The sequence below is a fragment of the Eptesicus fuscus genome, chromosome 2, assembly GCF_027574615.1.
Source record: "Eptesicus fuscus isolate TK198812 chromosome 2, DD_ASM_mEF_20220401, whole genome shotgun sequence".
Taxonomy (NCBI): domain Eukaryota; kingdom Metazoa; phylum Chordata; class Mammalia; order Chiroptera; family Vespertilionidae; genus Eptesicus; species Eptesicus fuscus.
Genome location: NC_072474.1, coordinates 69163154 through 69176124, shown reverse-complemented (window position 1 = coordinate 69176124; position 12971 = coordinate 69163154). Strand labels below are relative to the sequence as shown.

Here is a 12971-nt window from a genome sequence, read left to right as displayed (position 1 = left end):
CTCAAGGGTTCCCAGATTGGAGAGGGTGCAGGCTGGGCTGAGGGACACCCCCCCCCCCGTGCATGAATTTTGTGCACCGGGCCTCTAGGACATAAATATATAGCTTAAAAATTCATCTATATCTTTATTTATTTATAATATATTTAATAGAATAATCATCAGAACATGGGCACTACGTTATGGCTCCCAAAATATTATGTAAGACATAATTGCAAGTTAACTAGCAACATAGAAGTAACTTTCCAATCTTTCTTCTTGAAATTATGCAAAGGTACCCTAGACATTTTGGCTCAGTGGATAGAGCATTGGGCTGTAGACTGAAGGGTCACGGGTTCAATTCTGATCAAGGACACATACCTTGACCCTATGGCATCAAGTTTTTAGTTTGACAATAATACAGAACAAATCTAAATTTTTCTACAAAGTCCTTAATTCTAAAAATTAGATCTATAACAGCTTTAAATTTAAGCAGCAGTAAGTCAGGTTCCATAACAGAGGTAGAGTCCATAAAAGACACTGTCCACAAAGAGAATGTTGTTTTTCATAGTGACATTCATTTTCTTAAGAATATAGCTTTACTACCACCTCACTATTTTCATCCTCATCTCAAAATTGGTTTTGTTATCTTAAGGCTGCCTGAAGTGAGATGTATGGGTGGCTGTCAGTGGTCTTAAACTTTAGAGGTCTTTAAAAAGTCTATCATTGAATCCCTAATTAATTTAAAACATGAAACCTTGACAAACATCTGCACTGTATTAAAAATGCATATGGAATCTATAGAAAGAAGATGACAGCCATGCTCCAGACGGGGAATACATGGAACTTTTCATTCATTCCATAACAGCTCCCTTGCCCCACGCTCCTCCCTACCAGACACTTTGATTTTGCACCACGCCTCCCAGTGCCCTTCTAGTGGACAGGTGGGATGTCACATACATCACTCAATAAAGCCATTTAGATCTTCAAGTTTACTAGCCTGAATTTTTATTTTTAACAAAAAAAAATGTGTATGATTCTTAGCTCACAGGGTGGTCTTGTTTGTGAGGATCAAATCGAATGCCTACGTTAGCGATCCACAAAGAAGGCTTCTATTTTTATTAATAAGCCCACCTGTGGGAGCTTGTCCCTGGGCAACATCCAGTCCATACCTCATTTTGCAACAACCACACGCCTGAAAAAGAGGTCCAGGAAGCGGCAAGGACTGGAAGTGGCTGAGATGATTGGCATTTATAGATGGATGGCTCTCAGTCCAATCCTTTGAGGCTGAGGCTTTGGGGAGGCTAAGCGCCCCAACTGGTGCTCGAATAGAGCTTCCACTATGTCTCCGGGTTTCCTCTCAATGCGCCTGCAGTGCACCCCGCTCACCCCACCCGCGCGCTGAGCTACCTTTCCAGCCCGGGGCCCCTGTCCCGCGCGCCACCGCACCTCGGCCTCTCCGGTGTCTAAGTTCCGGGAAGCTCCCGCCTCCAGCTGGCCGCGCTGCTGCCGAGGGTGCACGCGGGGCAGGCTCCGAGGCGCCGGGCGCTGGCCGAGGCAGGGCTGGCCGAGCGGGCCGTGGCGTGAGAAGGGGGGGGCGGTGGGCCTGGACCGGCTTTGCGCGCGGTGGCTGTGCACACTTGGGTTCTTTACGCGCGTGAAACACACGTGGAACGGGGCACCCAGAGCACTCGACCCAGCCACTGGCGGAGTCGAAAATGCCAAACGCTGGAAAGCAGAGCGCTCGAGCCGCCCGGCCGCGGCGTGGGGCTGCAGCCCGGGGCAGGGCGGGGCGGGGCGGGGCTGGGAAAGTCGCGGGGGGCTGGGCTCCGCGCGGAGAGCGGCCAACCGGGGCCGTAAAAGGCTGGAGCGCGCGGGTAGGTGTGGCTTTGCGTTCGTGACCTGAGCCCCGGTCCCTGTGGCCGTCGTGTCCCGAGCTGCGGCCTCTCAGCCATGGGCGCCGTCTGGTCCGCCCTGCTGGTCGGAGGGGGTCTGGCCGGAGCGCTGTTGATCTGGCTGCTGCGGGACAAGGGGAGGAAGGGGGACGCGGAGCGGGAGGAGGACGCCGCTCTGGGAAAGGCTGCGTCGCCCGGAGGCGATCAGAGTGGCGGCAGCGGACTGAGCCCGGGCCCTTCCAGGCGGGAGCCGATCACCAAACCAGGTGCCGTACCTTCCTCTCCGCGTCTCCGGGGCAGACCTGCCAAGGGCGCTGAAATTCGCCGAGGGAGGAACATGCCCACCTGGAGGGACGAAAATGCCCACTCATTTCCAGGGACGGACTTTCCCACCCGGGCTAGGGCCCTCCCCACGCCCAGTAGTTCCCCTGCCGGTGCGCACGCACCGCACAGGTTTCTCGCCTTCTCCCGAAGCCCTAGGGGTACCCGGGCGGTGCCTCCAAGGACGGGCCCCGCCTCGCCTCTGTCCCCAGGGACCCTGAGGACCTGCCCTTGTCCCTCTCGTGGGCATGGGCTCTGCCCAGCGGCGCGAGGTGCAGTGCGGGCGGCTGCAGTGGCGGCGCCCCTCCCGGACTTCGGAAAGGAGTGCTGAGGTTTAGGGGGACCCCTGCAACCCTCTTCAACCTCTGACGGAGCAGGGACATTTTCTCAGTCTCAATCCCATAGGCTCAGGTCCTCCCATGCCTCACGCCACCGTGGAAGAGCTGGGCTTGGGAGCACCTCCCGCTATCTGGATGCTTCTGTCTGGAAGGCAAAGTTCAGGTTGGACTCTGGCCATGAAGGCTCTGCGGGCCCTCCCCCAAGCTCACCACAGCAGCGCAGGGCTGTCTAACCCCGGGGGAAAGGACTTAAAAAGGGTACTGAATAGGGGACCCAACTCTGATGAGTAGAATTGGCATGCAGGTTTAAATCTCTCCATTTTGGAGAGGGCATGCCAGGCGCAGTAGGAGCGCTGGCAGGAGACCTCACTTTCCAGTGTCCTCCTGGCCAAGGCTCCATTGCCTGTCCAGCCTGCCAGCGATAACATCTGAACTTGAAGGTCTGCCCCTGTGCCTTTCCTGCCTTGGTTTGGGGTGAGCAGAGAGCTCATTTTCCTTGATCTGATCCTATGTTTCAGGTGGAAAGATTGGGGGAATTCAGAGTAATATTTGTTTCCGTCTTACTTCCAATCCCACCATTAAAGAGAAAGTTAAAGACTACCTTCCCTCGCACCCTTCCATACCCCTCAAAAACAAAACAGAACAAAACAAACAAAAAACCATCTGTGCCCTGGCCAGTGTGGTTCAGTTGGTTTGGTTTTGTCCAGTGCACTGAAAGGTTGCTGGTTCAATTCTCAGTCAGGTCACATGTCTGGGTTGTGGGCTCCATCCCCACTGGGGTCATGCAGGAGGCTGATTGATGTTCCCCTCTCACATTGATGTTTCTCTCTCCCCCTCTCCCTTCTTCTCTCTAAAAAATCTATTTTTAAAAATCTTAAAACAGCCCTAGCTGGTTTGGCTCAGTGGATAGAGTGTTGGCCTGCAGGCTGAAGGGTCCCGGCTTCGATTTGGGTCAAGGGCACATGCCAGGGTTGCAGGCCCAATCCCCAGTTGGGGGTGTGCAGGAGGCAGCCGATCCATGATTCTCTCTCACCATTGATGTTTCTATCTTTCTCTCCCTCTCCCTTCCTCTCTGAAATTAATAAAAATATGTTTAAAAAATTTTAAAAATCTTAAAAAACAAAAAACAAAAAACCCCATCTGTGATGATTGTATGACTGGAGACTTTGATCTTGTAGGGAACAATTTAGACTATCAAGGAGGTGACCAAGAAGGAAACTGAGTCTTTAGAGAGCTTGGATTGTGTAAAGAACATTTTTTAAAGCATTCAGTGTGAGGGGATGTAAAAAGCCAATGGTGTGTTGAAGAGCTTCCTGACACACATGGGGTTGGCAAGGAGAGAACAGCCCTCTTCTACCACCCTGCCCCCAGCTCCTGCCCATGAGGCACTGCTGTCCTGTGTATTCTCCCACCGGCAGCTGCCAGCATCTGTGAGCGCGGATCCCTGGGCTGCCCGCAGCTCCTGAGAGCACGAGTGCACTCTGCGGGTTGTAGGGTAGCCATCCAGCCCTTCGCTCCGCAGGCTGTACATCTTTTGATAACAGGAGCCGAACAGCCTGGCGTGGGTGCATGCCAGCATGGCCTGGAATGCGGAAGGTGAGGACCTGTACACTTCGGCCTGTACACCTGCCACTTCCTCGACACTTCCGGACATGCCTTTTATTGTTGGGTACACATGCATATTCTTAGCACACAGACAGTATTGGGTCAGGGTCTGAACTAGGTGGTGAAGTACTTGATGTTAGTAGGGATAGATTTTGTGAACTGCAGATAGATTAGTGGTAAAATCTTCCATGTCTAAACCTGTTTCCTCAGCCCAGCTTCATTTCTTCTCATGAGAACTGACTGTCACATTCTGTTTTTATAGAGCATCTTCAAGAAAGCAATGGGTGTCTGGTCTCAGAGACCAAAGGCCCCGGCAGCGTGCAGGAAGCAGCGTGGAGACTGCAGAGTCCCCCTGGAGAACATGGTGACCGTGACAATTCGAGACAGCGTGCTCCTTTTGGATGGTTTCCAGACACACAATCTCCAGCTCCATCTGCGGCCGGAGGCTATGTAGAGGCGTCAGGCAATGAAAGTCGTGAATCTCGTATAGGAGAATGGGGATTCCAAAAAGGACAAGAGCTACCTGCTCAAGCAGCTCCATGTTTTGCAGAGACATTGCCTTCTGGCAGCCTGCTCGTGGACAGCGGTACAGACGACGTGAGCCTTGCCCAGTTGGACAGACAGGACTCGGAGGACTGGGAGATGGTGTCCAGGCACTCGTCTTGGGGGGATATCGGTTTGGGTGGCAGTGTTGAGGCCCCAACGTTAAGCCCGAGCCAGGGAACGGACTATGGCAGGAACACTCTTGCGGAAGCAAGTGGTCAGGAAGTGGTTGTTAAGACAAAACGGATAGTAGTGATGACTTCAGAGCCTCAGCAAGTTAGTATCAGGTTCCAGGTCCATTACATCACAAGCACTAGGGTGCAGTTCGTTGCAGTAACTGGAGACCACGAGAGGCTTGGGAGGTGGACCTCTTACCTCCCCCTCCAGTACAGCTCGGGGGGGCTCTGGTCTCGTTCTGTCTCCCTACCGGCAGAGACAGTGGTGGAGTGGAAGTTCGTGGTGGTGGAGAACGGGGAAATTACTCGCTGGGAAGAATGCAGCAATAGGCTGCTGGAAATTGGCCGCGAGGATGCATTGGTTCACAAGTGCTGGGGGATCCACTGATGCGGCTCGCAGGGTGTTGAAGGAACTGTTGCAGAATGTGGAAGGGGCTCAGGTTGTGGAGCACACTCAACAATTGGCAATAAAGGAAGTGTAACTCCCAAGGTTAGCCGAGTGGTTTCAGATTTGCTAGTGGCTTTTGTTTAATGTGCAGAAATACGTAAGTGGATGATGCTTCCAGGGAGTGTGGGCTTTTTCTGTGGCAGTGATGGATGGATTATGCGGACCCATCAATACTTTAGGGCGTGGTCCTCTTGGGGAGTGACTTGGCTAAGCTTGGTCAGGGAGCACAAAAGCTAACCAGCTGCACAGGGTTCAAGCTTGAGCCTTTGGGTGATCCTTAAACCAGGGGAGCGAAACAAGTTGATGTCCTCGTGGTGCAGCTGGAGAAATGTGCTCTTTACTAATGTACTATACACTTTGTTTAAAAATAGTTACCACCATATGGAACTGTGAGCAGAAAACATCTGGTCACTAGATGTGACTAGGAAGGTTATGAGATTTCCCAGTGTTTTTGGCTGATTTTACCTGCCTGGTATGGTTTGAAGGTAGCAAGCATGTCTTTGTCGTGTGATCGAAGGCTAGTGTAGAAACAAGGGCCTAATCAGAGTCCATCACCAGGAGCAGCCCAGGAGGAAAGGGAACAGAAATGGGGTTGAGGTGTGGGCTGAGCAGGTGGCCTGCATGGTGGCTCTTAGAGCACTGGGAGGTACAGGCAGGCACACCTGACTGCGGGGAGGGACACACCCAGCGTTTACTCCTGGGCTGTTGTGGAATCACCTGTGCCCACGGCAAGGACCAACGGTGGGCTGTCCCACAGCAATGCTTTCACCCCCTCCCCTCTCCTTTCATATCGGTGGCTGTCTTGGGTAACCAAATGTAGCAGGCCAATGAGAGAGAAGTGTGTCTTTGCTCTGAGAAGAAATAAACATCAAACTTTGCTATTATAACCAAAAAAATAAAACCAGAGTTTTAATATATTTATTAAATGTCTGGATTATTTGTCTAAATCTTGGTACCATAATAGCTTTGATGTAAAATAAAATACTAATGTTTTCCTTCATTAATAACAAACAGAGAAAAAGCAAACATCAGGAGGCACGGAAGTCTGTTTTTCTCCTCCCTTTGGAGACAAAGTTTTAGAATATTTCTTGTAAAACTGTACTTTTGGAGGGATAATATGCATGCCTGTACTTGAAAATGAACTCTTATATGTTAAAACAACTTTAAATAAGTGTAACACCTTTTGGTGAAACATTGTTTAATTTTGGTTACAGATGGTCTTTGCAGAAAAAAGCTTAAACCCAACTGAAAATAGTGCTTAAAGAGCTATGTTTGATTTTTTGGCTCATAGCATTATTATGTTAAGTTGCTGTGTACTTCTTATACTTCATAATGAATTAAACATTCTACTAGTGAGGCATTTCCTGTTACTGCCAGAATGCCCAAGCATTTCTATTTGGTAAAATTAAAGATAAAACAATTTATAATAAAAATCCTTAGAGTTCTACTATTAGCCATTTTATCATTACCTGATGAAAGTTAATCTTTCAGTAAATCCAATTGATTTAAGAGATACTTACAATACTACATTTCATCTTTTAAAAATTTATTAAAAATTGAATCGCTTAGAGCACTAACACTGTCATTTAGAGGAGAAACATGAAGAGTGTGTGTGTGTGTGTGGCGGGGGTGGGGGAGTCCATGTGCCCTACTAGTTTATTACCTGTGCTGGACAGGCTGGCACCCACCGCTGCACAGGCACCATCCCTGTAAGAAGGCTGCAGCAACAAGTTTATTTCTTCTCACGAAATAAACAGTGGGCACTGGGTTTTCCTGCCAGGAGGGCAGCTCTTGCAGAGATTGTCACCAGGCTCCTTCTACCCTACTGTCCCCTGGGGCCTCCCTGCCCTCGGTAGCCAGCCCACGGAAAGGGAAATGAAATGAAGAGAAACCACGAAGGCTTACTAGGACTTTTGGCCAGAAAGTGACACATATTGTTCTGTCCACAAGCACGGTGCCTATGGTGGAGGGCAGCAGGCTGGGAGACAGCCTCCAGCTGGGCAGCTGTTTCTCAGTGAGGTTTGTGCCAGGCAAGGAGTGGGTGCAGACTGTCTGGAACAGCCAGCCTTCTGCCACATGGTCCCTGATGTCTTTGGCACAATTGGAACATTTTTGTATATGTTCTTCTTGTCTCATTTTGTTTGGTTCACACATGTGGTATAATCCTAATATATAAAAACCCTGGTTCTGTCACAACCAGAGGCTTGACCAACAAGAACTCAGTCCTGCAGTCAGTGCTTACTGCTGCAGCTGCAGGCGCAGTGACCCAGCACTAACTGCTGAGGGGGCTGTGAATCAGGCCCGGAGAGAGGCCTGAAGAGAGAAGCAGGGTCTGATCCGTAGCCTGTGTGGCAGCTGTTGATCAGCACTTGCCTCTCTCTCTCTGGGCTGGGCCAGCAGCCGCGCCTCCATTTCTCTCCAGGCCTCCACCAGGGCTGCTGATCAGCCCTGCCTTTCTGAGCAGTTCCTGTTGATAGGCCCAGAGACGCTGACTGGCATAGAAACCAACCAATCAGAACCAAATCTGGGTCAACTGTAAGGAGCCAATGGCTGCCTAGGAGGCAGAGCCTTTGACACTGACTGGCATAGAAACCGACCAATCAGAACCAAATTGGCCAGCAGAGGAGGGCAGTTGGGGGCAAGATCAGGCCGGCAGGAGAGGGCAGTTAGGGGTGATCAGGCTGGCAGGGAAGGGCAGTTAGGGGTGATCAAGCAGGCAGACAGAGGCAGTTAGGGGTGATCAGGCAGGCAGGAAGAGAGGTTAGGGGAGATCAGGCAGGCAGGCAGAGGCAATTAGGGGTGATCAGGCAGGCAGGTAGGTGAGCGGTTAGGAGCCAGCAGTTCCAGATTGCTAGAGGGATGTCTGACTGCTGGCAGTCGGACATCCCCCAAGGGGTCCCCAATTGGAGAGGGTGCAGGCTGGGCTGAGGGAACCCCCCCTCCATACACGAATTTCATACACTAGGCCACTAGTATGGTATAATAAATATATTTAGTCTTTGTCCCAGGTTCCTGGCACTGAGCTCATTAAACCCTTGGGATTTCTTGAGACCTGTCCTTTGTTATTCACAGTGAGGCCCTTTAGATCACACCTGAGTTTATGTTAATGAGGCGATTTATGGGGGAGTCCCTACATAGCCCTGGGGTGAAGCTGGTCACCAGAAAGTAGTGGTGATTAGAGGTTTGGAACTTTCAGCCCCACCCACTAGTCTGTGGGACGGGGTGGAAGACAGGAGAATGAGCTCTAAAAACCCTTGAATAAGTAAAGTACCCAATAAAGATGATTTGGTCGACCATGGACCAAAGGACAGAACTAGGTTATAATGGAACTGAAAAATTCCTGTCACCTAGTGAGGTGGTAACCATCCTCACATCATAGCATAACTCACGTGCTTGCGGTGATGTTGGTGTGAACAAACCCACCATGCTGCCAATTGTATAAAGTACAGCACATACAATTATTAAAACTTGATAATAATAGACGACTATGTTACTGGCTTATGTATTTACTACGCTATACTTGTTATCATCACTGTAGAATGTACTCTTTCTACTTAGAAAAAGTTCACTGAAAAACAGCATGCCCTGTTACACTGGCAGCAGCCTCATCTTGTGTTTACTAAATCTCTTGATTGCATAATTTTCTCTTGTGCTTGATTTACTCTCATGTTGTTTTATAATTTTAGTGTAGTCTAAGTGTACAGGGTTTATAAAGTCTACAATGGTGGACAGTAGTCCTGGGCCTTCACATTCACTCCCCACTCACTCACCGACTCACCCAGAGCAACTTCCAGTCCTGCAAACTCTGTCTATGGTAAGTGCTCTACACAGGTGACCACTTTTTATCTTCTATATCATAGTTTTCATATTTCCACTATACCTTTTCTATGTTTAGATACACAAGTACTTACCATTGTGTGACAATTGCTTCGAGTATTCAGTACAGTAGCGTACTGTACAGGCTTGTAGCAATAGGTACACCATATAACCTAGGTGTGTAGTGGGCTATATCTTCTTACGCATGTGTGTGATGTTCGCACAATGATGAAATCACCTAACAACACATCTCTCAGAATGTATCCCTGTTGTTACATCAGGAGATTGTCAGGAGATTTAATGAGCTTTTGGGTGAACACACTGACGTGCTGGGAGGGGGCACACCCTGAGAGGGCGTGGAAGCTTCCTGCACCAGATGCACCCCCTGCCCTATGCATCTCTGACATTTGGCTGTTCCTGATTGTTTCCTTTATGATAAACCAGTAACAGTAACTAAAGCACTTTCATAAGTTCTGTGATCCATTCTAGCAAATTACTGAAACTCAGGAGGAGGTGTGGGAATCCCCGCTTTATAACCTGTCAGTCAAAAAGTACGGTGGTCTGGGCCTTTCGACTGCCACCTGCTTTGTGAGACTGCACCCTTAAATCTGCAGAAGCTGACCTTAACTCCAGATAGTGTCAGAACTGAGCTGACTCGGAGGACGTCAGTTGGTGTCCACAGAGAATTGGTTATTGATGTTAAGAAACGCTCCACATACATAACCCCTAATTTGTTAAAATCTAATTAAGGCAGACTGAATCCATTCAATCCATAGAAGTTACCTACCGACTGAAGAATAATACATGTCTTCTTTCTTTATAGTTATTAATATGCAAAAGATAAACTTTTCCGGAAGTCTTGATCAGGGGCCCAATATTTTGTTGTCTGATCACAGCCACTGATAATGATAAAACAAACAGTTCAGGGTCACAGCAGGAATTCCTGTCATGTGCCAGAGTCTGCCCTGTTCCGGGCATTATACCACATCTTTCACTTCCATGTAAAAATTGTTTTTTAAGTTGGGAGAAAAAACAACACACTATTGCTTCAGCACCAGTAAAAAAATAAAAAAAAAAAAAGGCATAATTATTCTAACACACTAGCACAAAGTAATACATTTTAAGTTATGAATACTTTCACAACTAGCGAGTACTGCTTGAAGTTTTACTGGGAGAGCATTCAAGAATATTTTATTTCAAAATAGAGTTTACAAGACAGGATATCTTTAATTAAAATTTCACATAAAAAGAAAAAAGTTTGCAGGGCACTATTTATAAGTAACACCACAATTAATTGGGCATCATATCTCTGTAAAGAATAGGCAAGCAATGTGTCACTTTAGTAACATTTTTTCCTGGTCTTTCACTTTCTGAATTCTCTTTTCTTGATTTCTTATCATTGAAGACATTGCTGAAAATGTTGATAAAACAAAGTTAGAATAACAACATTTACTGAGGCTTTAATTCTATTATGTGCTTTTTAAAAGGTCATCTTGCTACTGTAGAATACATGCATTCTGAGCTCAAGAAGTTCTTAAAAATGCAAAGTAGTATATTTCTGAAAAGATATGCTATGGAACAGAGCTAAGGATAAATCTCTACTAGTTTAGTTATTTTAATGAGCACAATAATTATTAGGATAGAAGTAATGCATACTGTTGTTAATAATCTGAACACCTCAGAAGTGTACAGAGATGCAAGTCAGTCTTTGTCTCTGCTCCCTTCATCTGCTGACCCCACCCCCTTGAGGTCATCCCTGTAAACAGTCTAGTGAATATCTTCATGTGTAGCTGCGTGTACACACACACACACACACACACACACACACACACACACACAGAGTTTCTTCTTTACATAAATGGAAATGTAGTATAACTTGTTCTGTAGCTTGCTTTATTCACTTAACAAAATGTTAACATCTTCCCAGTTCAGCTCACATTTCGTTATGACTGCACAGTATTCCTCAATATGGATGTACCAATATGTTAGTAAACACATTTTTAAAAGTTGTTTTCCTAGTTTTGTTTATAAATAATGTAACAGGAAATAACTTTTGTAGAATTAGTATTTCCTGTTACATTAAATTTTAGTGCATTTGTAGAATTACTTCTTATAGAATAAATAGTTAGAAATGGAATTTCTGGGCCAAGGCATATGTGCACTTTAAATTTTGATAAATGCTCCCCAAATTCTCTAAAAAATATTTGTTTCATAATTTCCAAGAGACATTCCATCCAGACAATGTAGCCAATATAAAGGTCTTTATACATTTTTAAACAAATGCAACAAGTCTCTCATTTGAACTATTAAATGGTGGCGTTACTCAAATAAACCCAGTAATATAAATCAAAGTATGATAAAAATGGAGCCAAGGAGATAATGCATCTTCTTTGAAAAGCTCACAATAAACTTAAAATCAAACATTTTCTGACATTTATCTCCACAGGGTCTGTGATCATCATAGGGGTCTGGAATCTTTTTTTAATAATAATTTGGTAAAACATGTGGATTTCGGAGTTAGAAATTACAGAGATCAAGCCCCAGCTCTACTACTCATGTGACAGAAGTTATTGACTGACTGTGGTGTTACTTGCAGTTTCAAATGACATAACATCAGTGCCCACGTCCCAGTTGTTGTGAGGTTCACATGAGAAAACATCGGTAAAGCTCTGGGAACAGGGCCTGCCACACAGCTGGAAATGCTCAATAAGAGCTAATAGTAATGATGATTATTAACAAAGTTAAATTTATTTTATAAGGATTTGTTCTTAGAAAAATATTTATCCTTCATCTGCAACTTACTTCTCTAGAGCTGGGAAGATGGAATGACATGTATACTTCAAAATGACTTTCCCTCTGAAAAGGGGCTCGAGGATTCATGAATTTATGTCAGAAAGGCATAAAGCATGATAGCCCTCCCAAACCCATGGGAACATATCCAAATCCTCCCATATGCACAGGCACATCCACTTAGAACTTATGCCTAAATGTTGCCTCTGATCTGCGGAGTACAATAACGTCTCATCCAAACAGCTTTAGTACATTTAGTATATCTGTAAGTGGTTTGTTTATGTGGCACAGTCTCTCTCTCTTTCTTTAAAGCGGAAGAGTTTATTAGTGAAGCAGTGAGACAGAGTGGGCTGCTCCACAGTCAGAGCCGCCTGTGGCATAGTCGGTATGGTCCATGCTAACCAAAGCCCCGTGGAGGCTGTGTCCTGCTATGTTGTTTTCTGGCTACTGACCGCAATCATGCCCCGGCTACTGCCCCACAAATGCTTATCTACTGCAGAGCAGGACCAAAGTGACCTGCCTAAGGTCACACAATTAATCCAGGGCTTAGTCATGGTTCCGATCCTTATATTTTGCTTAAGACTGCTTATTCAGGATGCTTTACAGCGGGCCAATAGATAGGAGGCTTCACCTGAAGGGAAGGGGTATGCTTTTGAGCAAGAAAGATCTCGCCAAATGTACACTGTACCTTGGTTCTTCATCTGTAAATCTTCCACCAGAGTTTGCAAGCTTTCCAGTCTGTTCTGAAGTTTTCTGCATGTTTTTCCTGTGGTTTCTATTGGCTGAGACTGTGAAGCTATTAGAAAATTGCTTAGATGTGATATTAAAAATCTATTTAATATATATTTTAGAAATCTTCCAATTACAGGTTAAACAACCTTTCCTTTCAAATAATGAAAACCTTAACCTATGAAAACCTATTTTAAAATAAATAAGTGTCTTATCTAAATACTGCAGTGCTAACTTATTTTATTTTGTTTTAAACCAAACTGATTTATTCTTATTTAACTACACAGCATTAAATGGGATGAGTGAGAGAAATACTTTTTGTTTAATGATATAT

At 46.2% G+C, this 12971-nt stretch overlaps 2 protein-coding genes across 2 annotated transcripts in view; one reads left to right on the top strand and one right to left on the bottom strand.

The window, feature by feature from the left end:
* Positions 1-1882: 1882 nt before the first annotated feature.
* STBD1 (starch binding domain 1) lies at positions 1883-6684 on the top strand. The gene is made up of 2 exons (XM_008143658.3): positions 1883-2137; positions 4398-6684. Exons 1-2 carry the CDS (start codon positions 1930-1932, stop codon positions 5240-5242), a joined length of 1053 nt encoding a protein of 350 aa, XP_008141880.2. The 5' UTR covers positions 1883-1929; the 3' UTR covers positions 5243-6684.
* Positions 6685-10269: 3585 nt separating this feature from the next.
* The window catches only part of CCDC158 (coiled-coil domain containing 158), a 68797-nt gene continuing 66095 nt past the window's right edge, over positions 10270-12971 (bottom strand). The window contains exons 23-24 of the mRNA XM_028148424.2: positions 12597-12704; positions 10270-10529 (exon numbers count right to left, since the gene is read on the bottom strand). Coding sequence (XP_028004225.1) covers positions 10453-10529; positions 12597-12704 — 185 coding nt within the window. The 3' untranslated portion in view covers positions 10270-10452. The remainder of the gene's footprint in view (positions 10530-12596; positions 12705-12971) is intronic.

Coding starts and splice junctions, on each gene's coding strand:
- STBD1 (XM_008143658.3), top strand. CDS start 1,930: ATGGGCGCCGTCTGGTCCGCCCTGCTGGTCGGAGGGGGTCTGGCCGGA. Junction 2,138..4,397: donor GGAGCCGATCACCAAACCAG/GTGCCGTACCTT, acceptor CTGTTTTTATAG/AGCATCTTCAAGAAAGCAAT.